At 44.0% G+C, this 23,682-nt stretch overlaps 1 protein-coding gene across 2 annotated transcripts; it reads left to right on the top strand.

Moving 5' to 3' along the window:
- Positions 1 to 815: 815 nt before the first annotated feature.
- On the top strand, positions 816 to 23,405 carry LOC118225813 (semaphorin-4E-like). 2 transcript variants are annotated; one of them, XM_035414748.1, is made up of 16 exons: positions 816 to 1,043; positions 8,515 to 8,675; positions 9,283 to 9,627; positions 10,045 to 10,190; positions 10,291 to 10,353; positions 10,770 to 10,868; positions 11,776 to 11,875; positions 12,454 to 12,564; positions 13,170 to 13,321; positions 14,150 to 14,319; positions 15,321 to 15,477; positions 17,094 to 17,316; positions 17,762 to 17,877; positions 18,645 to 18,808; positions 19,516 to 19,568; positions 19,864 to 23,405. In XM_035414748.1, exons 3-16 carry the CDS (start codon positions 9,519 to 9,521, stop codon positions 20,667 to 20,669), a joined length of 2,469 nt encoding a protein of 822 aa, XP_035270639.1. In that variant the 5' UTR covers positions 816 to 1,043; positions 8,515 to 8,675; positions 9,283 to 9,518; the 3' UTR covers positions 20,670 to 23,405. The 2 variants fall into 2 exon arrangements, with proteins under 2 accessions (XP_035270639.1, XP_035270638.1); XM_035414747.1 differs by lacking the exon at positions 8,515 to 8,675.
- The last annotated feature ends 277 nt before the right edge of the window (positions 23,406 to 23,682 follow it).

Below are 23,682 nucleotides of genomic sequence, written 5' to 3'. Positions count from 1 at the left end.
ATTTGAGCCTTGCTACGAACAATATTTGATTATATAGAGACGACACACATACAGCCTATAGGTTACCAAAGAGGTTTATAAAAAATGGAAAGTCCTCCACTTTATCAAACTGTTTCGATTATGCAGGTATGGTATCTCGGCTTGTAAGGACATAAAAGTTAATTGCAACCATAATGTACTTTTAAAATTTATTTTAAATGATTTATGGTTTATTGCTCGGCTGCAGGCGATCATTCTGCTGTTTCATTCATCGACAGTATTTTAGATCCTATTATTAGAGGGCAAATCGATCTACCAAGCGGCATTTGAACAAATATAAATAACAGGTCAAGATATGGTTTGCAGCATGGTTTGCTATTACGCATTTAGAAGTGGCAAACTGAAAATAGGCAGGCCTATAAATAATAACTTTGCAGCTACCGAGGTATTAATTGCCGAAATATGTTGTGACGTAGGTCACGAGGCGTCTTCAGTTCAGCGCAGTTCAGTTCAAAGCAAACATGTCACGTGCAGACTTTAACAGGGCATGTCAACGTGGGACGTTCGTCGCCATGCGGCGATAATTGTGAAAAATCTCACGTTGAATAATGAAAAGAACAATAATGAAACTCTCAGTAGAGAATTGTTGGCACCTATTTTTTCTGTTGTAAAAAATCAGGTCATTTACACACACACACACACACATATATATATATATATATATATATATATATAGCTTTTTAAAATGTTATTTTCATTAGTCTGTACTATCCTATGTAACTTCTATGTAACTTACCTGACACGAAAAAACTGGCAATGTGCGACTGTCACGTGATTAGACTACCTTAGAAACACCATCGAGTCTGGACTCGCTGGTCAGGTAGAGTGCTAGTGTTTTGCAGCTACAGGTGTTAAGGATGGCGTCATTTATTTCCTAAGTCTGTTTTTAAAAACTGCAACGCGGACGGGTGCTAACTGGGCTTTGGATTGATTTGTTTCTCGGTGAAACGTTAGGGCAAGCAAGCGAAGTTGGCAGAAGGGAGCTCGTCGGTCTTTGTTGCAAGGTAGGTAACATTACCGTGGTTTTGCAAGTCAGTTTTTTTCCAACCGCAATATGCAGTGCGAAAGGACACCAGAAAGTTAACGATTGCGATCTGTTTGTTTTCAGCAACTGAAATAAGTCGTTCACGCTGGCATGTCGTATGATACAACAACCTGGCTAGCTTGATTTTGGTGCTATGTCGACATTGAATAAGCTGTCTTGTGGAACTTTTAGGTAGCAAACTTGCTAACGGTCATGGTGTCTTGATATGGATGTTATCGATTGACAATTAGCACGTTATAATACGTTACTAATTATAGGTAGTTAGCGAAGTTATCTAACGTTAGCTTCGGGCGTACTTTGATCTTAATTCTGCCATTGTGGGTGGGCTGTAGAGTGAATATGAGTAGCTAACGCTGACTAGCAAATAATGTAGTCTAACGACGTTAATCAAGCTAGACGTCTTGTTGGGGTAGGCTAGTTGCCATCCACGGCGAACTTAAACTATATAGAGCTAGCTAGATAGTCTGACTAACTTGCATTTTTTAACGGTTGCTAAGTTAACGAAATTGATCTGTCATAAAAAATCATATTCATATAAATTGATCGATTTTGCAAGGTGATCTATAAAGATAAAGTAACACTAGCCTAGATCACTAGACTACTAACGTTATTATGTTATGTTTATTATTTTAGCCTTAGTTTAGTCTAATTCATTCTTGAACATAAATTACGCATTATAAAATGTATGGGGATTAGTTACCTACATTGCTATAATTTCAAGCTACTATCTGACACTGGCCAGTTATCTTATATTTCAAATTAACGTCAGCAATAGCAAACGATAATTTCATAGTCGTACTGTATTAGCACAGATAATTCATCTTCATTTTACTTAACTTGAGTGCATTTAAAACAACATTTAATATTTTATGGCCACCCAGAAGAAGCTAGCGTGTATCTTCATTTAAAATTAATGGCTTGCTAGTGGTGACGCTATGCTCGAATTGGTCACAGAGTGAATTTCTAGGAATCTGTATTTATTCATGTATATAGTCTAGTCTAGCTAGTCTAATGTTTATAAATGTTTACGTCTAGTATCCATAGCCGCATTCCCGTAGAAGGACCGTTGCAATTATTGTATCAGTTGAACATTGTGTCGTTCGGCAAAATAGATTTGAATTGCAAGCTTAAAGAATTAATCGGAATTAATTTAACCCTTTAACAGAGCGTCCAGCCTGATGCGTAGTACTAGGCTAGTAATTCTGACGTAAATGAACTCTCCTGATAAACACGATGTACTTGTCACGCCACGCAGGAGGAGCTTCTCCTGGGAGGATGACATTTGAGGTTTGAAGCTATTTTCATGTGTCTTCTGGCTCCTGCCGTGACTTGCCTGTTTTGCGCGAAGCCAGTTCATCTGCGCTGTAAGTGCACCAAGGGTTTTAGGCAGGACCGAGCAGCAATGCAGACAGTCACATACACACCTCTTTACAAAATTCACTCATATTGTTCAGAACTTGCTGTCATAATCATCTGTCCATCTTGGAATGTTTTACTTCTGTTTAATATTATATGACCTTAGCTGCTAAATGTGTTTGTGTTTTTTTTTTTTTTTTTTTTAAAAAGCCATGATGTAGTAGTATAAACTTTTATCAAACAAACTTCCTCACTGGATAAATAATCAAAAGCACAAAGATTTTCAGACGTTTTTACAGAATGGCCTGTATATTCTGATTTATCGTGGCAATAAGAAAAAGCCCTGTTGTTGAACTGGGTGCGTTTTCGACAAACACATCCTGCACAGTAACAGTGGTGTTTAGAGTGTCAGCTGGGCCCTCCCTGCATTTCCTCCCCAAATCCACCCAGACAAAGCATCACACATAGTCACAAAAAACACCTCCACTGGTTCATATTTCAGCCTTTGGGTTTAATTCCACTTTTCACTCATTGATCTGTTGCATTAAAATATGCTTTCTCTCTTATCGGACAGTCAATTGAAAGTGTTGTAAGAGTTTTTTCAGCAGCTCATTCAGTCATTTTATTATTTGTACTGTTCAATGATTTTTATATATAAATCCCTTTATCATTCTTGCTTTTTAGAATGATGCAGCATTAGCCTTTTTCATGCAGTATGATTAGTATTTACTGATGGTTTTAATAAAAAAATAATGTATGTTTATTAAGCAACATTTAGAATAGTGTCTTAATTAGAATATTAACCTATTCTGTATTGTTTTCTCTGACAATGTAATGCATGCTGTCAGTTACAAATGGACGTTACTTGCCAGTTAAGTTACTGGTGAGCTTGGGTTTGTTTTGGAAATATGGCGTGGTGAAACTGTCAGTTAGCAGCGTAACCAGCAATGGCTTGAACATTCCATTTTTAAATATTTTTGTAATTCAGGTATCTGTGACCATGGGAGAAAAAAATATGTATATTTTTTTATCAGTACTTCTACCATTTTTCGTTTACAAGTCAGGCTAAGTTCTTCGCTGAAGAGCTGGGCTGAGTATTTCCATAGATTTGCGTAGACCCTCTTCGGCGCCGGCTAGCGAGGCGATGCGCTGGGTCACGCGGGTGCCTGTGTACCGACTGCTCGGAGAGAAACCTGAAGCTGCAGTTGTGCTGCAATGGAGGTGGTTCGACCGGGTATACGTTAAACAGTTTTTAATAAAATTTCTGGGGGAGGGGGGGGGGGGGAGACAGGATTAATGCTGAAACAGGTACAACCCCACTACTTTTGGGGGGGAAAAACCGAAATTACTCCGTGTTAGCTGGAATGTTGAGTGTTTGGAAAAAGGAACATGGGCTTGTTTGCAACGGCTGTCCTCCCCTCACCCACCCCCCCATATTTGGTAGGTTAGCCATTTTTCCTTCAGTGTTTGTAATGGACTCCCTCACGAGCTGCGCATACAGACGATGTACTTTGAACTTTATTTGATGACAAGGCGCAGAGTGCCTCCCCCGATTGTTCCCGTTCCCAGTCAAAGCTGATAATCTCATTTGCACTTAGCACACCGTTTACTGCCGAGAGGCCATGTGGCTAGAGAACTGGGCCTGTAATCCTAACTAGGACGCCATTGTTGTTGTACCTTTTAGCCCAGGTGTTGTTTCAGTGTATATTCAGTGGTATGAGTGGGTTTGCTATGTAAAAAAAGATAGAGGGTCTGCTCAAATCCTGTAATGTAATGTTTATTTGAAAAGTTATTTAAAAATGAACCCCAACTTGTATTTCTAAATCATGGCTCCTGATTGTAAGATAATGTCACAGCAGGCATAACTTCAACATTTTATTCTGTAGCCTAAACATTACATTACATTACATTACAAACATCCCATGATAAAACGGGGGGGGGGGGGGGGGGGGGGTTTGGTTAGTCCTAGTGGCCTAGTTCTGCAAACTGACCTAAACCTAAATGGTCCTTCTCAGCTATTCTTGAATGAATCTTATTGCAACTGCAACCAAAAATTCAAACTTTCTGGGTACTAGAAAGTCTAGGCATGGTAATGATCAAACTTTTAGGAATTTATCCACATAATAATTTGAGTCACCATTCTTAGTTATGTTGTCTTTCTAATTTTAATATAAGGAAAGTTAGAATGCCCAATTGCAGAAAGAAGCAATGTTCAGTGGGGACCGTGGAAGGAGGTTGGGTGGGGTTGGGATTGTGGGATAGGGGTTGAGCCTATTTTGTTATACTGCACTGTGCTGTGCCGTTCTGTGTTGTGTTGTGTTTGGTTGCATGATGACAAAATGGTTCTGGAAGTATTTTGACATTTACGTTCACATTTATGGATGTCTGCAGTATGCCCCATTGGATGAAGTGTGGGTAGAAGTTGGAATAAAACTTGTCAGTTGGTGTTTTGTTTGACAGTCCCTCACGTATGACTTTACCCTAGATCACCCAAGTCAGTATGAGTCAAACAAGGCATAACACTTCATGAGATGGTGGTAAATTAAATTTCGTTCTGGTGAATCTTTTAGTTTCAGTTGGTATTCACACGATGACGGTAAAATGGAAAAAATGACTTTTCATTAATGAATGAAGCTTTCGCCTGGCACAGCTGAAAACTTCTGTGTGAATGTTTCTTGAAAAAGTATTATCTGATGAATGGCCTACCAAATATAGGCTACACTTTGCCAAAATAGCAGACTTAGCATCATACTGTAAAAAAAAAAAAAAAAAAGTCCATTTCAACTTTACTGGTCAGCCACATTTTTAAATTGGCTAAAAATAATATTTCCAATCTCATGCTGTTGCTAATGTAAACTTTAAAATCACTGTAGGCACCAGGTTGTGTGACTTAGCTGTTTTAAAGCACTAAACTCAACTCCTGTAGTTAAAGATTAATTAAATAATTCTGGAAGTTATAAATTAGATGTCTGATATATATACTGTGTGTGGATATATATATATATATATATTTTATTTTATTTTTTTTAAATTAAGAAATGTCTGTTTGCAAACTTGACCTGGCAGAAAATCATTTGTAGCAATGATTTGATATCAGTGAGGTGGGTTGGAGAGACGATAGGAAAAAGAGGTGTAGCACTCTAGCTAGATATAAAAAGGACCAGTAAATACGGAAAAGAAACGCGCACACACACACACACACACACACACAGCTGGAACAGACAATTGTCACAGAACTCACCCAGGTTTACGAGTTGAATGGGCATGTTTATTGAAGAGAACTCAATGTCTGATTTTATGCCAGACGGTGACAGGAGATCAGCCCATCCTACAACAGGTTTTACTCGTATTTCTTATTAACGGTACATTTCTCGTGCTGCTCAAGCCAGTGTCAGATTGGGTTAAGTTGGTTTGTTCGTTCTCTGCAGACATGGCCCATAGGCTGCATGTCATATTGTTAAATATTTAACTAGCTGCCTAATGCACCTGCTTACATATGCATGGCAGTATCACAAGTGAATAGCTGATTTTGTGATTATTTAAATGACATGAAGTTCCTGTTTACTGCCACTAAATAGGCCTGTAATAAGTTTAGGGGGCAAATCATCAATGTCTTATTTGGTCTTTGCTCTGAACTTGCATTAGTATGGACAAATCCAAAAACGTAGCATGAAAACGTGTAAAATATGATGTTTTTTTTTTATTGTTTCACAAACATTCAATATTGATGAAAATGCAGTTTGTGGAAGCTAGTTTCGACATGTATCTGAAGTTGAATGATGACAGGAAGGGTGGGTAGAGTAATTCATAACAGACTGAGTCATTCCAGGTCTCGCTTAACCACACGGTGCTGCTTTTTTGCTGTGGGAGCCACCAGCTCCTGAACACACTGCTCTGCATGTTGTAAGATTTAGCCTGGCCTGAGACTGACACTCAGATACTCTCTCTCCAGAGCACCAGAACACTGAGGTTTATGACATTTGTTGGAAAAGTGCTGTACTTGCCTGGAATTTGGGCAAGATTTCTCCCGCAACAGTGTGTCAACCTGTCGTAGCACCATAAGATTATGAGCCTGGCAAGGGAGGTTCTGTGGAGAGTGACAGTCCCTGGGACAATATTCTTATCGGAGAACATTCTAACAAAGGAGGTCCCGTCCAGAGTGAAAATCACTGCGACAATATTCTTATCAGAGAACTTTATAACGAGGGAGGTTCCATCGAGGGTGACAATCCCAGTGACAGCATTCTTTTCAGAGAACATTATAACTTGGGTTAAGCAAAGCTGAGTTCTGCAATGCATGACACTGAATTGATTCATTCATTACATTGCATTGTATTAAGAGCTTAACTCTGCCCATATGGTGTGAAGCTCTGCAAACTCTAGGTGCTGGCGATCAAGCCAGAGGTTCTGCCCCTGCTATAAACACATGACTCATTAAAAAAACAGTTTGCAGTGATGATTATGTCTTAGCCCCTAGTTTTTTTTTTTTTTCTTCCTTCAAGGCAGATGGTGTGGTTAGCCATCTGTTCCACCAAAGTCAAGGAGAAACATCACAGAGCAGGTTTCCAAGCACTGTATTTTACTTTATAACAGAGGCACTCGCATTTCAAATCAGAGGGACGCGACTGTATTACAGGACAGCCAGGTAGCCGTTTTAACTGTTTTGTGTTTTTGTGCTTTGAATTTGAACGTGACCTCTGGCGCCGAGTCGTTACTGAAAGGTGCTAAATTGTTCGTGGTGGACTGTTGTCAGTGCTGGTGAGGTATAAAATTGCTGTTATGCTACTGTCTCATTCCCCATTTCATGTTTGTAACTTGATGAATAAACTGTCTTGTTGGCTAACTTCATGTTTTATGTGAGGTCATCCTTGCAAAAGAGATTTTCTCAATGGCGGTATTCCTGGTTAAATAAAAGTTAAGCAAATTTTTTTTACAAAATATAAGTATACATTCAGTAGACCAGTGGCCCTCAACCCTGCTCCTGCAGAGCCACAGGGTCCGCTGGCTTTTGTTGTTACTCAGCACCACGGCAGCTGATCACACAAATCGGTTTTGTAGCTTAGGGTGGAAAAACGAAAACCTGCAGACTCTTGTTGGCTTTCCAGGACTGGGACTGAAGAGCAATGCGGTTGGCACAGACTGCACGGAGACCGTCGGTACTGGATCTGCGAGCTGTTTTTGCGCTACGTGCACGGTGACGCGGGCGTGTTCGCACAGGAGGGTTGAAGGGGCACGACTCCTCGTTAGATTGCTGATTGGAAATGCGCGCGGACACTCCCTGGGGGCGAACGGTGACCTGCCGTTGAAAATTTCCCATGAAGTTCGTTTTAAACCCAGCTCCTGGAAATCCAGTTGTTTCCGCCCTGATCCCGGCAATGTGTACCCGTCGTCCGTGGAAGGTCACACACTGAAGGCCGTGGGGCAGTACACACAGTGCCTTTGTTTTCAGAAAAAGAGTAGTTTGTTTTTATGGTCATTTAAAACCCACAAGAATCTTACGGGCTATTTTGTTACCCAGACAGGCCCGCGTGTTTGTCCTGTTTCGAATGCGTTCGGCTGAAGAGCCTGTTAGCATAGCAGCTAGTAGCTGCGGCGCTTATCCGTAGCGTCTCTGCATGGTGGAACATGCGGAGGGCTCTTGATCCGCCTAGAGCGAAGTGACTTCAGACGTGCCTCTGCTTGTGTTCAGCTCGTAAAAGGTGCGCTTTCATAAGCACCACTCTGTTGCGTTGAGTTACTTTATTTACTTTTCAGCCTAGAGCAGGTATTGTAGGGAGTGGGGATGATTACTCACTTCACAGTTAATGTTACGTTGTCTTACGTCCTGGAGATATGTGGGAAAACACGATGTGCACTCTCAAGCTCATTTTGGTTAGGCTACATGCGTAGCAGGATTGTGTGTTCCGGATCATGCATGTTGATCATTTCTTGTTATATCGGATCATATTATAGCAAAACTTGTGATTTAGCCAAATATTGAACTGTTTTTCGATAATCTAATTCGTATCCTATCGTAGTGAAGTCGGAGGTTTACACTCCTAATTCTTATGTGTACTGGTGTATATTTATATCAGGCAAACACCTCGCTCAAGGATACAACAGCAGTGACCCACCAGGAATTGAACCTGCAACCTCTGAGTTACAAGCCAGGCTCCCTAACCACTATACTACACAGTCTGCATCCCAGCTGGAGCCTCACTTATCAGAAGCAAGCGCAGGGAACCTCGATCATGAGGTGAACAGGAACAGACTGGCGTGGGGGAGGGACGATGTTACATTTTAAAACAGATCTGTAAAACACTTAATCTGTTCTGACGGGTTTTGTTCATTCATCACCTCAGGAAGAAAATATCACTGCAATATATCTTCAGTGACAACAGCAGGAGCTAACTTTGAGGGGGAAAAAAACTCAAAAGCACTGACTGATTGGCAAACAGCCAAGCCTGTATTGTGTGTATTGAATGCGTTTCCCTGTGCTGAAAATTTGCTTTAATAGCTCGTGATTTCTACACAGACTGAAAATGACCGGCCTCCATCTCTACTGAAGGCTCTGCCAGAGGCAAAAAAAAAATGTTTATGTGGATTTGGTCTGATGCATCAGTTAATGTACTTCAGAAACGGAAAGGGCAGGCACTCTATAATTACAGCATTGACCTGCTGCATCGCTCGTTATTTTATGGATTGTGACAGAACAGAAGTCAATTTCACTCTTTAAAAAAAAAAAAAAAATGTTTTTTAAATTTTTTTTATTAACTCTCTATGTCCACTGTGAGCTACTGTTTTATACAGCCAAATCTGTGCAAGGCCGCTTCATCCCGACGTTCGTGTTCTCGTTCTCCTAGATGCTGGGATCGCCCCGTGCCCTGGGCGTTTGAAGGCCCAGTTCTCGCCACCTGACGCGGTGAGAGGATGCTGGGATGGGTTTCCTCCTCGGCTATGGAAGAGGCATCGGCAGCGCTCGCTTCGGAGGCCCGTGCCAACGTTTCCGCTGAACCTCCGACTGAACCGCAGGTCCTCCTCCGTCCGCCGGGTCATGTTCTGCGCTCGGGAGCCCTCGCACAGACCCCAGCACTGAACTATGTCTCCGCTCGCCGTCCTGCTCCTCCTGTGTGGCTTGCTCACCGCTCCGGCGCTCCCTGAAGGGGTCTGCCATGGGTGTAAACCCCGAAAAAGTGTCCCCTACGACAGTAAGTCTTCTCTCGTCGCGTTAAGCCTTTGAAGAGTAGGTCGCGTGGAGTGCGTTTCTCAAAATTCTCCCAGTCAGTGTTCTAGAACTCCCCATCGCTGTCAGTTACCAGTGGTGATTGTGACATCAGCATTAGAATGTTCAGAACATTCTAATCACATATCTGTGTGATTGCACACCTTAAATGGTTAATTACCCCCCATTCCCCTTGCACCCAATTTAGAATACCCAGTGGTATTAAGCAGCCTTCCTCATCGCTCTGTCCGCCAGACAGGGCGATGAGGGAGGCTGCTTAAAAATGCCAAAAATTTAGCAGGGGTGCGCCTGTTGAGTTCCACGGAATTGGTGATTGTGATATTTATTTAGTTATTTGTTAAATTCCGGTTTTTAATTTTTTTTTTTTTTTTTACACCATGAGGTGCCAGTATCAAGCTGTTCAGAGAGGACAACGTGTGGAACTACACCACCATGCTTCTGCGGGAGGATCTGGGCCTGCTCTTCCTCGGGGCGCGCGAGGCTGTCTTTGCCCTGGACATGGCTGACATCTCCCACAAGAAGGCACAGGTGCGGCGAGCCTGATGGAGGCCAGGGTTTTGTCCCGTTTCACTACATATCCCATAATGCATCCCGGCGGCTTGTCTGAAGCACAGTTCTCTTCCTACAGGTCTACTGGCAAGTCACAGAGGAGAAGCAGAGAGAATGCACCTATAAAGGAAAAAACGCTAAAGTAAGAGAAAGTGTGTGTGTTTGTGTGTGTGTGTATGGGAGGTGTTGTGGGTAGTGTGTATGCATGCATGCATGCATGTATGTATGCGTGTTCAATATTTTATATAACAATAATATATACGAGTCAGTAAATTTACATGACCTCCACACCGCTGTCTGAAATGATCTGAATTGTTACAATGTTATTTTAAAAATATCTTTCTGTTTCCAGAACTGCACTGCACCCGGCCTTGCTTATTTCAATCACTGCAAAACGCGTGCAAAAGTGAAAATGTTCAGAGACTTTATAGAACGCAGTATGTTCCCCGTAGGTTTTTTCTTGGTGTTCCGCTGATAGTGTTCTGTAGGGCTGAGAGTGTAATGGTCACTTGTACCGTAAACCGAGGGATGACGAGTCTCCTCCTCGTTGGGTTACAGACCGAATGCAGAAACTACATACGGGTCCTGCAGAAAGCGGACGATGACAGAATGTACGTGTGCGGCACCAACGCGTTCAGTCCCACCTGTACTTACATGGTAAGTGTCGCGCTGCCGTAGCAACGGACTGTATCGCTCCAGAGCAAACTGTGGCTGGCTGTGTTGGCAACACAGGGAAAGAGGCTGTGTTCCAAACGCAGTTACTCTTCCTCTCATTAGACCTCTTCACCAGCTGCTTGCAGGGAAATGCATCGCTTCCGTTTGCATATGTGGATCTGTGTCTGCTTTCCCTGGGATTTGACTGTGGTTCTGTGGATGTGACACTTTAAAAAAAAGGGGCAGAGGTCTCAAACTGGAGGGTCGCTGTGTCTGCTGGTTTCTGATGTGTTCCTGCACATAAGTGCTTTGTTTAAGTTGTCTGACTGGCTAAAGAGTCTGGCTGCTGATGGAAGGGAAACCACAAAAACCCGCAGACCGCACCCCTCCAGGACTGGAGTCTGACACCCCTGATTTAGGGGTTTACAGTGGCAGTTGAGTTTGTTCTGGCTTTGCTGTGAACAAAAAGCTATGCATCCTTTTACCCACCCAGTGTCCTGCCCAAATGAGGAATGAGACATTGGCTCAGGCGAGCCGTTTCACAGTTTGCTCTGTGTTTTTCGTCGTGAAACGTCCACATTTCCTAGTACGCGTAAAAATTTTAAACCGGAATGCCCGTTAAGTGTTAAATTGCTCGACATTCGATATCGCTGACAAAAAACCAAGCTGCCTAACAAACTCGATGAACCTCTACTGTCATTTCAGAGTGTCCTGAAGGTAACACTGTCCATTGATAATTCAGCTCGCAGGTGTTGGCTGTGTGAAACAGAGGACATTGATCCCGTTCAGACTGGGCCGGAGTGCTGATGGGTTGTGTTTAGGCCTCGGGGTGTGTGTGTGTGTGTGTGTGTGTGTGTGTGTGTGTGTGTGTGTGTGTCGTTTCACACCTCAGCGTTTGCACCCTTAACAGACGTACGCTGGCGGGCAGCTGAGGCTCGAGGAGCAGCAGGAGGAGGGAAAAGGCCAGTGTCCGTTCGACCCGTTCCAGAGACACTTCTCCATCATGATAGGTGTGTGTACCTCCTTTTAACCCTTTAAGGCCGCTGGTGTCAATCGCCGGTCCCTGAGGGCCGCAGTGTCTGCTGGTTTTCAAGGTGTCCTTGGCCGCAGTGCTTCATTCAAGCCATTGATTGGCTGAAGACTCCACACTTCCTAGTTCTCAAGGCCTTATTTGGCAGATGGTTGAAAGGAAACCTCAAGATCCCAGAGACACCGTGGTCCCCTGGGAATTTAGTATGACACCCCTGCTTTAAGGTGTCAGATCACAAAATATGCAATTAGAATGTTCTTTCTGAAGTTTGTTTAGAAAATACAGCCCAGATTAATGCTGTCTGCTACCTCTGCATTGAATGCGGTTTGGTTTGTCTGCGAACTTTGTTCCTGTCGACCCTGATTGGAAGGGTATTTTTAAGAATGAAACTGCTACCAAATTAATCTGTTACCAGAAACATTTGTTTGATAAAAAAATTTTGGATAGTGTGTAGGTGCTGTAGAGTTTTAATGTGCAGCTGTATAGTAGCTCAGACTGTGCTCTCTTGCTGTGCTCAGACTGTGTCCCGCTTCTGACCCTACTTCCTGTGTCTCTCAGATGGGAGCCTGTACTCCGCCACCTCAAACAACTTCCTGGGCTCGGAGCCCGTGGTGCTCCGGAGCTCTGCCACCGCCATACGGACAGAATTCAAGAGCTCCTGGCTCAACGGTCAGAACCCTGACATCTGCTCACAATCTCTCTCTCTCTCTCTCTCTCTCAATCTCTCTCTCGCTCTCTCTCTCACAATCTCTCTCCCTTTCTCTCTCACAATCTCTCTCTCTCGCTGTCTCCCTTTCTCTCTCCCTTTCTCTCTCTCGCTCTCTCTCCCTTTGTCTCTCACAATCTCTCTCTCGGTCTCTCTCTCCCACCCTTTCTCTCTCTCTCACAGTCTCTCTCTCCCTTTCTCGCTCACAATCTCTCTGTGTGTCTCACACAATATCTTTCTCTCACAATGTCTCACCATCTCACAGTCTCTTTCATCATCTCTTAGTCTCACACCATCTCTCGTGATCTTTCTCTCACCATCTCTCACTATCTCTCTCTCTCACCATCTCTCAAAATATCTCTTTCTCTCTGGACCACCTCTCCTTTTTCAGTTCACTACAATTCCCAAAAATACTACTTTTCATGGAAACATTTCATGGAAACAAATTGGATTGTTTTGGTTTTTTTCTTGTCATATTTTTTGTATGTAGTTACTGAATCACACATTATTTGAGCTTTAAAACTGGAACCGAAATCTCAGCTCCTGAAACGGCCGCGTGTGATTTCAGAGCCCGTCTTCGTCCACATGGACGTGGTTCGGGAGAGCGAGGGCAGCTCCGACGGGGACGACGACAAGGTCTACATGTTCTTCAGCGAGAACGCCGTGGAGTACGACTTCCCCAACAAGCTGATGGTGTCGCGCGTAGCGCGCGTTTGCAAGGTAACCTACACGCCCCCCGCTGCGTGTGGCCGGTCGCTCGTGGTTCGTTCAGCTGGGGCCTGCGTCACCAAGCGGGATTGTGGAGTACGCTACGTGGCCAAAAGAGTGTGGACACCTGACATCCAACGTCTCGTACAAAATCATGGGCATAAATATGGAGTTGGTCCACCCTGTGCTGCTATAACAACCTCCACTCTTCTGGGAAGGCTTTATACTAGATGTTGGGAGGATTGCTGCAGAGATTTGCTTCTGTTCCAGAAGAGCATTAGTGAGGTCGGGCATTGATTGGGAGATTAGGCCTGGCTCCCAGTTGGCTCTCCAATTCATCCCAAAGGTGTTGGATGGGGTTCAGGTCAGTCAGGTTCTTCCACACCGTTCTCGACAAAATCATTTATATGTGGACCTCGCTGTGTGCCCGGGGGCATAGTCATGCTGAAACAGGAAAGAGCCTTCCCCGAACTGTTGGGAGAAGCATAGAATCGCCTAGAATGTGATTGTATGCTGCAGCTTTAGGATTTGCCTTCACTGGAACTGTAAGGGGCCTAGCCCAAACCATGAAAAACTGCAGCAGACCAAGGGCTGTCCAGTTTCTTTTGGTCATATAGTGCAACTATAGTAAACCCTGGAACAGCTCTTTTAACTTCACTCCATGTTCCAGATTTGGCAGGGGTTCCAGGTTTTACTCAGTGCAGTTATCCAGCTAACTCAGTAATCCTGCTTCATGAAACAGGCTCCTGGTGTGAGGCTTAATCTGTACTGCTATGGCAACAGAGTTAAAGATACTGACACAGCCCCCCCCCACCCCCCCCCCCCCACACCTATGCACAGGGGGACGTTGGTGGCCAGCGGACGCTGCAGAGAAGGTGGACCACGTTCTTAAAGGCCCGTCTGGACTGCTCTGTCCCAGAGCCCAGCCTCCCCTACATCGTCCAAGATGTCTTCCTGCTGCAGCACAGCGACTGGCGGAAAAGCATCTTCTACGCCGTGTTCACCCCGCAGTGAGTTATCAGAGCCGAAATGGCGGCTCTTCACGCGCAGTTTCCCTATTTCATAGGGAATCTTCATTTGAGAAATGCGACTGTCACTGATCTGGTGTTCCTGTGGCTTTGACGACAGCACTGAGCCGCTCTGAGCCGCTTTTTGCATACGGGCGGTGGATTTTATTTGCAGAATAATAGGAGAAGTTGCTCTGTTAAAAAAAAAAAAAAAAAAAAAGTTTACTACTAGGCAATCAATTTTGGCCATGTAAAATGACAAGCGAGGCTCTCCTTCACTATCTCACAGGTGTTCTGTCATATGCTGATTGTAAAATGTACTAAATTGATACCCAGGGGTTGCCTAGTCTTATCTGAAAAGGGCCAGTGCGTGTGCACAGATTTTTGATTCACCTGATTCAAATGATTAACTAATCATGGTCTTCAATCAAGACCTTGATAAGTAGAATCAGATAAGATTGGACGATCCTGATTTCAACAGACTGAACAAATAATGGAATGTATGCATTGCTTCGCCCGGTGTTTATTAACTGAGGTCTGACTGTTTCCTGTTACTGGCAAAAGTATTTTTCTGCAGCACTCTGTAGAAATATTGTGTAATATTAAGCAGGTCTTATGCAGTGGTGGTTAAATAATTATTCTATTTTACCCTTACTGAGAATTTTAAATGAAAACTGTAATTTCACCAATATTTAGAACAAAATTCCTCTTTCATATAAAAGTACATTGTGGTTAGCAGATGGATTCATTACAAATACAGAAATTTCTCAGGAGCATTTAGAATTTATCCGCATCAAAAACGGTTTCAAATGCGTGTCACTTGGGTCCAGTCTCTTTTTTTTTTTTTTGCCGAGGGTCAAATCAAGTCCCTCTCTAAGAGGATTATGGGAATGTTTACGTGTACATAATGGTACAGACAGCAAATGCCACAGATGTACAGTGTTGAGAGAAAATACGTTTGTGAATAACGGAGGGGCGGGGGGGTCTTGCTTGTTGTGTGGCAGGGGCTCCTCAAATATGTCAGCGGTGTGCGCGTACAGTGTGACCGCCATCGGAGACGTGTTCTCCAAAGGGCGGTACAAGACGTCCGTCACCGTGGAGACGTCTCACGTGAAGTGGGTGATGTACAGCGGAGAGATACCTGTCCCTCGACCCGGGACGGTGAGTTAACGGTGTGTGTGGTGTGTGCGGTGTGTTCCGTGTGTTTGGTGGGTGCGGTGTGTTCCGTGTGTTTGGTCCGTGCAGTGTGTTCCGTGTGTTTGGTCTGTGCGGTGTGTTCCGTGTGTTTGGTGGGTGCGGTGTGTTCCGTGTGTTTGGTGGGTGCGGTGTGTTCCGTGTGTTTGGTCTGTGCGGTGTGTTCCGTGTGTTTGGTGGGTGCGGTGTGTTCCGTGTGTTCGGTGGGTGCGCTGTGTGCGGTCCATGCGGTGTGTTCTGTGTGTTTGGTCCGTGCGGTGTGTTCTGTGTGTTTGGTCTGTGCGGTGTGTTCCGTGTGTTTGGTGGGTGCGGTGTGTTCCGTGTGTTCGGTGGGTGCGCTGTGTGCGGTCCGTGCGGTGTGTTCTGTGTGTTTGGTCTGTGCGGTGTGTTCCGTGTGTTTGGTGGGTGCGGTGTGTTCGGTGTGTGTGGTGTGTTCCGTGTGTTCGGTGTGTGTGGTGTTCTGTGTGTGTGGTGTGTGCGGTCCGTGCGGTGTGTTCTGTGTGTTTGGTCTGTGCGGTGTGTTCCGTGTGTGCGGTGCATGCGGTGTGTTCCATGTGTTCGGTGGGTGCTCTGTGTTCGGTGTGTGTGGTGTGTGCAGTGTGTGCGGTGCATGTGGTGTGTGTGGTGTGTTCAGTGTATGCGGTGTGTTCCGTGTGTTCGGTGGGTGCGGTGTGTTCGGTCTGTGTGGTCTGTGCGGTGTGTCCAGTGTGTCAAAGAAGAAATTCGGCTTTGGACTCTTACTCCTGCCTAGGCATGGCAAAAACAAAGTCACGTGCGGAGTAAATGACTGTTTTTAACCGTCGGAGCAGTTTGCGGGCTGTTGCTTTAATTGTGCTGTTTGTGAGGTGTTTGACGCAGTGTCACCGATGGCTACGTAAGTCCCTGTTGCTCAGAAAATCCTGCTGAGAATATCTCACGCAGGACATTTTGAATAATTTGACTATTTGCTGTGGCTCATAAGCGCAGTTTTGAGTTTGAAGTTTTTCTCAAATTTTAGAAACTACTTTTTTTTTTTTTAAATTGGGGAAAGAAAAACATGATCAGATTCCTGCAGTGACTGTTTTTGTTTACATATACAGTAATCCAAATAAACTGACTGTACTTATTGAGATCTTTAGCTGTTGAATGTACGTCGCTTTGGATAAAAGCGTCTGCCAAATGAATGTAATGTAATGTAATGAGTGCTTTGTTAGAGCTGGAATGAAAACCTACTAGACGGTAGATTTCCAGGAACAGGATTGTTTACAACTGTTTTTACCCTTTAAGATGCAAGATCGGAAATATGTGATTAGAATCTTCTTAATTGAAAATTCTAAGGCTGATTTAACAATCACTACTGGTAACTGAAATCGATGGAGTTCTAGAACACTGACTCAGAATTAAAAAAAAAAAAAAAAAAAAACATTCCAAAAAACCTTCTCTTCAAAGGGAGTGAGTGCAAGAGTTAAATGGCAAAACTGCATGTCTCAGACAGTAAGCAGGGAGCTTAAATAGCCTACTTGTTTTTGCTATGCCTGTTATGGTGTGAATAGCTGAGGCTCAGAGTGAGTGAAGATGTTTGTGTGCTTTTGCTTGCGGTGCAGTGCATTAACGACGCTGTGAGGAAGCAGGGCATTCAGAGCTCCATGGGGCTGCCGGATAAGACCCTGCAGTTTGTGCGGGACCGGCCCCTGATGGACGAGGCCGTGCGGCCCCTGACGGGGGGGCCCCAGCTGGTGAAGAGGGGCCCGATGTTCACCCGCATCGTCGTGGACCGCGTGACGGCACTGGACGGGCACAGCTACGACGTCATGTTCATCGGCACAGGTGCGCTATCCCAGAATGCTCAGAGGCGATCTCGGAACAATGGCGACAATAGTCTGGGCTGTCCTTCACGTTTCGAAAGGCATAGAGCGAAGGAGACAAGGACGACTTTCATTCTACCTGCTCTGTGGTTATGGAATGCATTTTTGATCACAAAACTAAGGATATTTTCCCCACTTATGTGAACTGAAGGACAAGTTAAATCATAATTTTCTGATTATATTGTGATGTTTCCATTATCATGATTGTTTTTGTCTGAATTTGTTGACACTAAACTCTTTAACTGCTGTCTTGCCAGATCTACCTTGCAAAAGAGATTTTGATCTCAATCAGTCTTTCTTGGTTAAATAAAATAAATATACTTGCACAACCCTCCAGCTTTGTGCCAGTCCTACAGGGGGTGCCATGGAGCAGGTCAGTGACAGTGCATTTGCTGTTTCATTCACAGAGAATGGTTTCGTCCAGAAAGCCGTGAACTACAATGGTGAGATGTTCATCATCGAAGAGGTGCAGCTGCTTCCTGTCCCAGAGCCAATCAAAACCCTCCGGCTCTCTCGTATCACGGTAACACAAAATAAGCTGACTGGGCACTTTGAATAACAGTTCAGATCCAGGGCCTGTACCAGCAAAGCTTTTCATCATACTAATCGTGGAATGTTTTGTTCATACTGGATATGGTTATGATATCAGGACAAATTATGCAGAGGAACAGAGAAACGATAGCACTTTTGCTCATGTAGTCACTACTAATTACGTTCTGTTCCATTTCATTGTGTATTAAGGTTCTTGCAATAAAAACAGTGCATAAATAATGAAGTGTTAAGAAAGGCTGGCCTTTATATCATTGAATAAGAACATTGACTAAAACGAGCACCCCCTGGTGTCTATAAAGTGCATTTCATTATAATTTGCATGAAAAGACAGATTATAAATGAACATTTAATTTTGCCATAAGAGTTATGTATATAACGTATATATTCTGTATTGATGTATTAACTGTTTGCTGTCAGCTCTGATAAATAAATATACCAAAATGGATTTTTAGGGTGGCCTTTATCCATTATTTGTGTAAGCTTTACATAATATAACACATCACTTTGTCGGATTATTATTATTATTATTATTTATTAACTTGAAAATGAGCACAGGTAATTGCTACAGTATATTTACATTACTATACGTTCCCTTTGCTAACTGCGAAGTTTATCTGGGTGTGTGTGTGTGTGATTGTCTCCGGGTGATAAAACTGCAGATCACTTTGTCTCCTGGTCACTTTGTTGAGGAGCTGCAGTGAAAGTGACGTTAAACGAGCCACATTTTTGTTGCGTCAGGGCCAGCTGTACGCGGGATCAGAGACCGCCGCGGTGCAGATGGCGTTGAGCGACTGCAGCCGCTACAGGTCCTGCCAGGACTGCGTGCTCGCCAGAGACCCCTACTGTGCGTGGAACGCCACTGCAGCTCTCTGCACCGCCGTGTCCAGCCGAGACTCAGACAGGTGAGCTACACCGACTACATATGACAGTCAATCCAACCCTGCCGCAGTGAATTCTGGGAGATGTAGGCATGTTTCAAGGCGATAGTGCCTTGCAGAGTCTTTCCAATGAAGCACTCCTACATCTCCCAGAAGTCATTGCAGCCTTGGATTGACCGTCATATGTCCAGACTAGAGTCAACCTCAGGCAGGTACGCTGCACCGGCTGTACATATGACGGTCAGTCCAACCCGGCCGCAATGACTTCTGGGAGATGTAGGAATGCTTCAGGGAGATAGTGTATTGCAGTCTTTCCAATGTTTTCAGTAAATGTTTGGGAAAGCCAAAACATTTGTTATATGAACCTCTTCTGGGAGATTTAATATCTGAGGCTTAGAATCAGGAGCCTCTAACAACGCCTGGGCTGTCTGTTATGATCAATTGACTTTTTTCGTTTGTGAGGCTATTGAAAACACCCAGAGCTGGAGTTCCATTGCTGGTAATTGAAAGTTCTCAATGTTAAGATTTGTTTATTAAGTCTTATTAAGGCTTTTTTTATATAAAGATATGAAATGATTTAACAATGTGTGGATTACAGATGTATCCTTGTATGTGTGTACATATTGTGTTTTATTGAGGCATGTGCACTGTGTGGACTGTGGAAACACATTTCCTCTAGAAGTACACTAAAGAATCTAATCTAAATCTAATCTTACCTCTCTGTCTTTCAGGACCCTGATCCAGAGTTTGAGAGATGGGAACGAATCCCTGTGTCCAGGCTCAGGTATGCTCATAATCGATAAGGGGGGTGTGTGACGTGCACAACCGAGGTAATAAACATTTTTGCCGGCATTTTTTTTGGCATTGTCCAAATATCCCATTTTGGAAAACAAGTGCTACATATAAAATGCATTTTTCTTCTGATTTGAATCCCTGCTACTTCACGTGCATGAGCAGCATCATTAGTCAGTGTGTAATTGCAACTCTGGAAGATCCACGGTTGCAGCTACAGCTGATGCTCTGCGCGGTGCATTAATAGCCTTTGCCTTGCCTTCTCTCTCTGCGCGTCCGTGCTTCAGCGAGTGTGGAGCCCCAGAGCCAGACGCTGATCCCGGGAAACAACATCCTCCTGCAGTGCCGGCCCGACACCAACCTGGCCCAGGTGCTCTGGCTCTTTGACGGCCGACCACTGGGCCCCTCCGACGCCAAGTACTTCTTCTACCACGAGGGCCTGATCGTCCGCCACGCCGCCGCGGCCGACGCCGGCCTCTACACCTGCCAGTCCGTGGAGTGGGCCGGAGGGGCGCGGCACACCAGGACCGTGGCGGCCTACCGGCTGCAGCCCGGAGGCGGGGAGCCGGCGTTACCCCCCACGGATGCCCCGCCCACACAGTCCCCGCCCACAGGCGCCCCACCCCCGGACGCCATGTCCACAAAGGTGCCTGCGAAGGAGGCCTTGACCGTGACCCCCGAACTGCAGGGGGAGGATTCCTCCTTCCTCTTACAGTCGCAGAGCAAGCAGGGCAAGATTATAGCCTTGCAGGTGGCTGTGGCCCTGCTGTCACTGCTGCTGGTTGCCCTGGTGACCTGGAACGTGTGCCAGGGGCATTTCCCTTTGCTGAAACGCTATGCGCCCAAGTCCCTGGGGCACGCCGGGGTCCGGCAGACCCAAAACTCCCCTCCGGACTTCACCGTGCGCCAGGTGCCCTTTCAGACCAAGGTGGCCTCCGAGACCAAGCTGCTGGTGACTCCGACGAACTGCAACGCCGGCAACAACCATTCTGGCGACGACTCGACGCAGCCTGTCGCCAATCACAACCTGTCTCCCAGAGTCGTTTCCCCGATGGACGTCTTCAAGTACATTAACGACGAGTCGGAGATCTGATCTCTTCCTGGCGAAATGTTTTCAGGAAATAGGGCAGCTGATTTAAAAAATATATATAAATATATATATATATATATACGTTATATCATTTCACGTGCTGTGTGATGAGGGTTTTATTCAATAGTCTTGGGAAAACCAGCTTGCTGTTTAAAAGTGGGGTGGATGTGCCAATAGAAGGCACTCATCCAGCCATCTGGGCCAGATGGACTCCCCACAGTTCTGAGGGGACACTGTGCTGTAGGAAGTTGTTTCCCAAACTACCTTTGCCTCTGTCTCCCCATAGTAGAAAGCAGTGCATTAGCACCTTTACTACCACACACACACACACACACACATGTGGACGCACGCACGCACACGCACGCATGCATACATGCACGCATACACGGACACACACACACTACACACTGACTGCACAGGTTGTTACTTTTGAATGTACTTTCTCACCCCAAGCAAGAATGACAACCTTACTGTAATGTTGTAAAAAAAAAAAACAAAAAAAAAAACTTTTGTGGTACTAAATACATTTTTAAAAAACCTGTGAAATGTTGTGAAAGTGTGTATTTGTGATTTTTTTGATGATTGTGTATTTGTGAAAGTCCTTTGATAAAATACAACTCATCAAATGTATTAACTGGCTTCATATTAGGGTTTTGTAAATTTGTTGCCCTTGATTTTATGCCAGCTGTTTTTTTTTTTTGTTTGTTTGTTTTAAAAAATATATTTTTGTCATGTTGGAAACTGATATTTCATTGTGCACCCGTGCACCTGTCTCAAAAAAATTCAGAGACAAACACAGCTGAACCTGGGGCGTGTGAGGGATGGAGAGGTGTTTTTTTTTTTTTCAGTACCAGACATCAAATCCCATTATCATTACTACAGTGGATGAAGCATGGTGTTCTGAACAACAACGTATTCATCTATTCAAACAGAGGTTCAAGCTTCAGCAGTCTAACGTCTACTGGCATGCCCTTATGACAACAAAACATCCAAGTATACCCCTGGGCGTACTTGTCAGACATTAGGCTAGGAGTACCTGCATTGCACATCGAGTCTGTGCATTCTGTAGCGAGAATTCGAGACATGACGCGTATCAAATGAATTTCTTTCTTTTCTTTTTTAAAAATTTTTTTTAACGTAGCCTATTTTCACATGAGGGCACGCGAAGTGTGATTAAGGCGAACTAGACATAGTTAGGCCTGCCATTTGTTGCTACGAGAAAGACGTAAATGTCATAAGAAATCTGACGTAGCAATGTAAAGCACTGTTCTAATTTGTCTGGGGTGACCGGACGCCTAACGTTTACGAAGCATCACAGTGCGCCGTGACTAATGGGCTAGCGTTAACAGACTGTTTTTCATGTCTGACATCTGGTGACTGGTGTCCGTGTGGATGGAGCATCTGTGTGCGTCAGGCTTACAACCGATGTCGACCAAGATGAAAAGTCCTTCCTAGCTAGATGGGTTTTCAAAAAAGCAGGCTGTTCGTAAGTTACAGTAACAGTTGAATCACCAGGTAATATAGGCTATGAACAAAACGTTAAATTCAGCGTACCAGCAAATTCGAGAATATTGTGAGTTTGAGGAAAAACATGAATTTAACGTATTTGTTAAATAACTAACGCGAAACTGTTTGCCAACTATCTACCATTTGTGAGCTAGCAGGTGGCAAACTGAACCAAACCATACTAGCGCCTGTAAATCGACACGGCAGCTACCAAACGTAAGCTTCGACTCATTGAGAACTTTAAAAAAAAAACTGGTTAGTCTGCAGCATTTAAATATTTTGTTCGAACAATGTATTGGCATGGTTTATGAGCTATAGTGCTAGCGAGCTCCGCACAATACGCTTTTTTTGTTAACGTGTTAAACTGTACGTATATACAGTACACCTCCTGAGTTGGTGTAGATAGCTAGCTTCTGGACATTTTTTTTCTTAAAAGGATGGGTTTCATAGAAACAGTAACTATGGGGAGCCATTTCTGGCTGCACTCTGACATGGCCACCTGACGTAGCAAACACAAAATATAATCACTGTCCAAACAGCACACTGTTACACTTCACTTGGCGCTTGAAGAGACAAAGGTGTGTATTTTAGATGAACTGGGATTATTAAAGCTGTGGTTATTGAGTTGTATACGAAGGGTTTGATGGAAGAATTTGAAATGTCGGTTCCTTTTTCAAAAGTATTTGAACTGTATTTGGGAAAAGTAGGCTATTTGCTTTTAAGTAATTGTTTAATGTGATCACAAAATACTTTTTCCTGCACTGTATTGGAGAATACATCAAATATATGTATTTTCAAAGACTTGTGTATTTTACCAAGGACTGGCTGTAAATGTGCTTTTGAATAAGGTGCAACTTTGCATTTATCTCAGTAAATTCTTGTTTTAATTATGACATATATTCAGAAATCAGATACAAGTTAATGATGGCGTGCCACTTACAATGAACATTTTAAGGGTGGACTCACTGGACTGATGGCTTCAACCTGATTTTTCTCTTGATCAATTCAATCACATAACCGTATACATATGTTTAAATGTGGCATGAATTAAGCAGTCACGGCAAAATGAATTTCTTGGTATCAAGCCTGTTGTTATATAGTTTATGTCAGAAAAAATGCACACCCTTTGTAACAAGATGCACACCGTCAGATAGGCAGACAAAGAACAAGGGCGCACACTCTTGTTAACGCTGAACAAATTATGTTTATAATTAAAAGAAAAAATGTTTTTGAGACCTCTGCGCTTTTATCAGTCGTGATGCGTGGTGCCACACCTGATCCCCCCTTTCAGGCAAAAATACAAGTTGTTTGTCTGTTCGTATCACCTGATTCACTGTACAGAGGACAGTTTGCATTGTCCAATGATGAGAGACCCAAAGCAGAAGTTCAGTGCAACGGTGAGAGAACTGCGTTTGTAACAACTGAAGGGTTTTGGATTTGATGCTCAGCTGCAGTCATGTACTTTCACCAGGTGCTTCACCCGAAGTGCTTCTGCAAAAATATCCACCTG

Source organism: Anguilla anguilla, chromosome 4, assembly GCF_013347855.1.
Source record: "Anguilla anguilla isolate fAngAng1 chromosome 4, fAngAng1.pri, whole genome shotgun sequence".
Lineage (NCBI taxonomy): Eukaryota > Metazoa > Chordata > Actinopteri > Anguilliformes > Anguillidae > Anguilla > Anguilla anguilla.
The sequence above is the reverse complement of the archived record's forward strand: the minus strand, read 5'-3'. Positions and strand labels throughout refer to the sequence as shown.

Excerpts from the sequence above, each read along its gene's own strand:
- LOC118225813 (XM_035414747.1), top strand. The coding sequence starts at position 9,519 with ATGTCTCCGCTCGCCGTCCTGCTCCTCCTGTGTGGCTTGCTCACCGCT. Across the intron at positions 13,322-14,149 it reads GCGTAGCGCGCGTTTGCAAG|GGGGACGTTGGTGGCCAGCG; the intron begins GTAACCTACACG and ends ACCTATGCACAG. Across the intron at positions 15,478-17,093 it reads CTGTCCCTCGACCCGGGACG|TGCATTAACGACGCTGTGAG; the intron begins GTGAGTTAACGG and ends CTTGCGGTGCAG.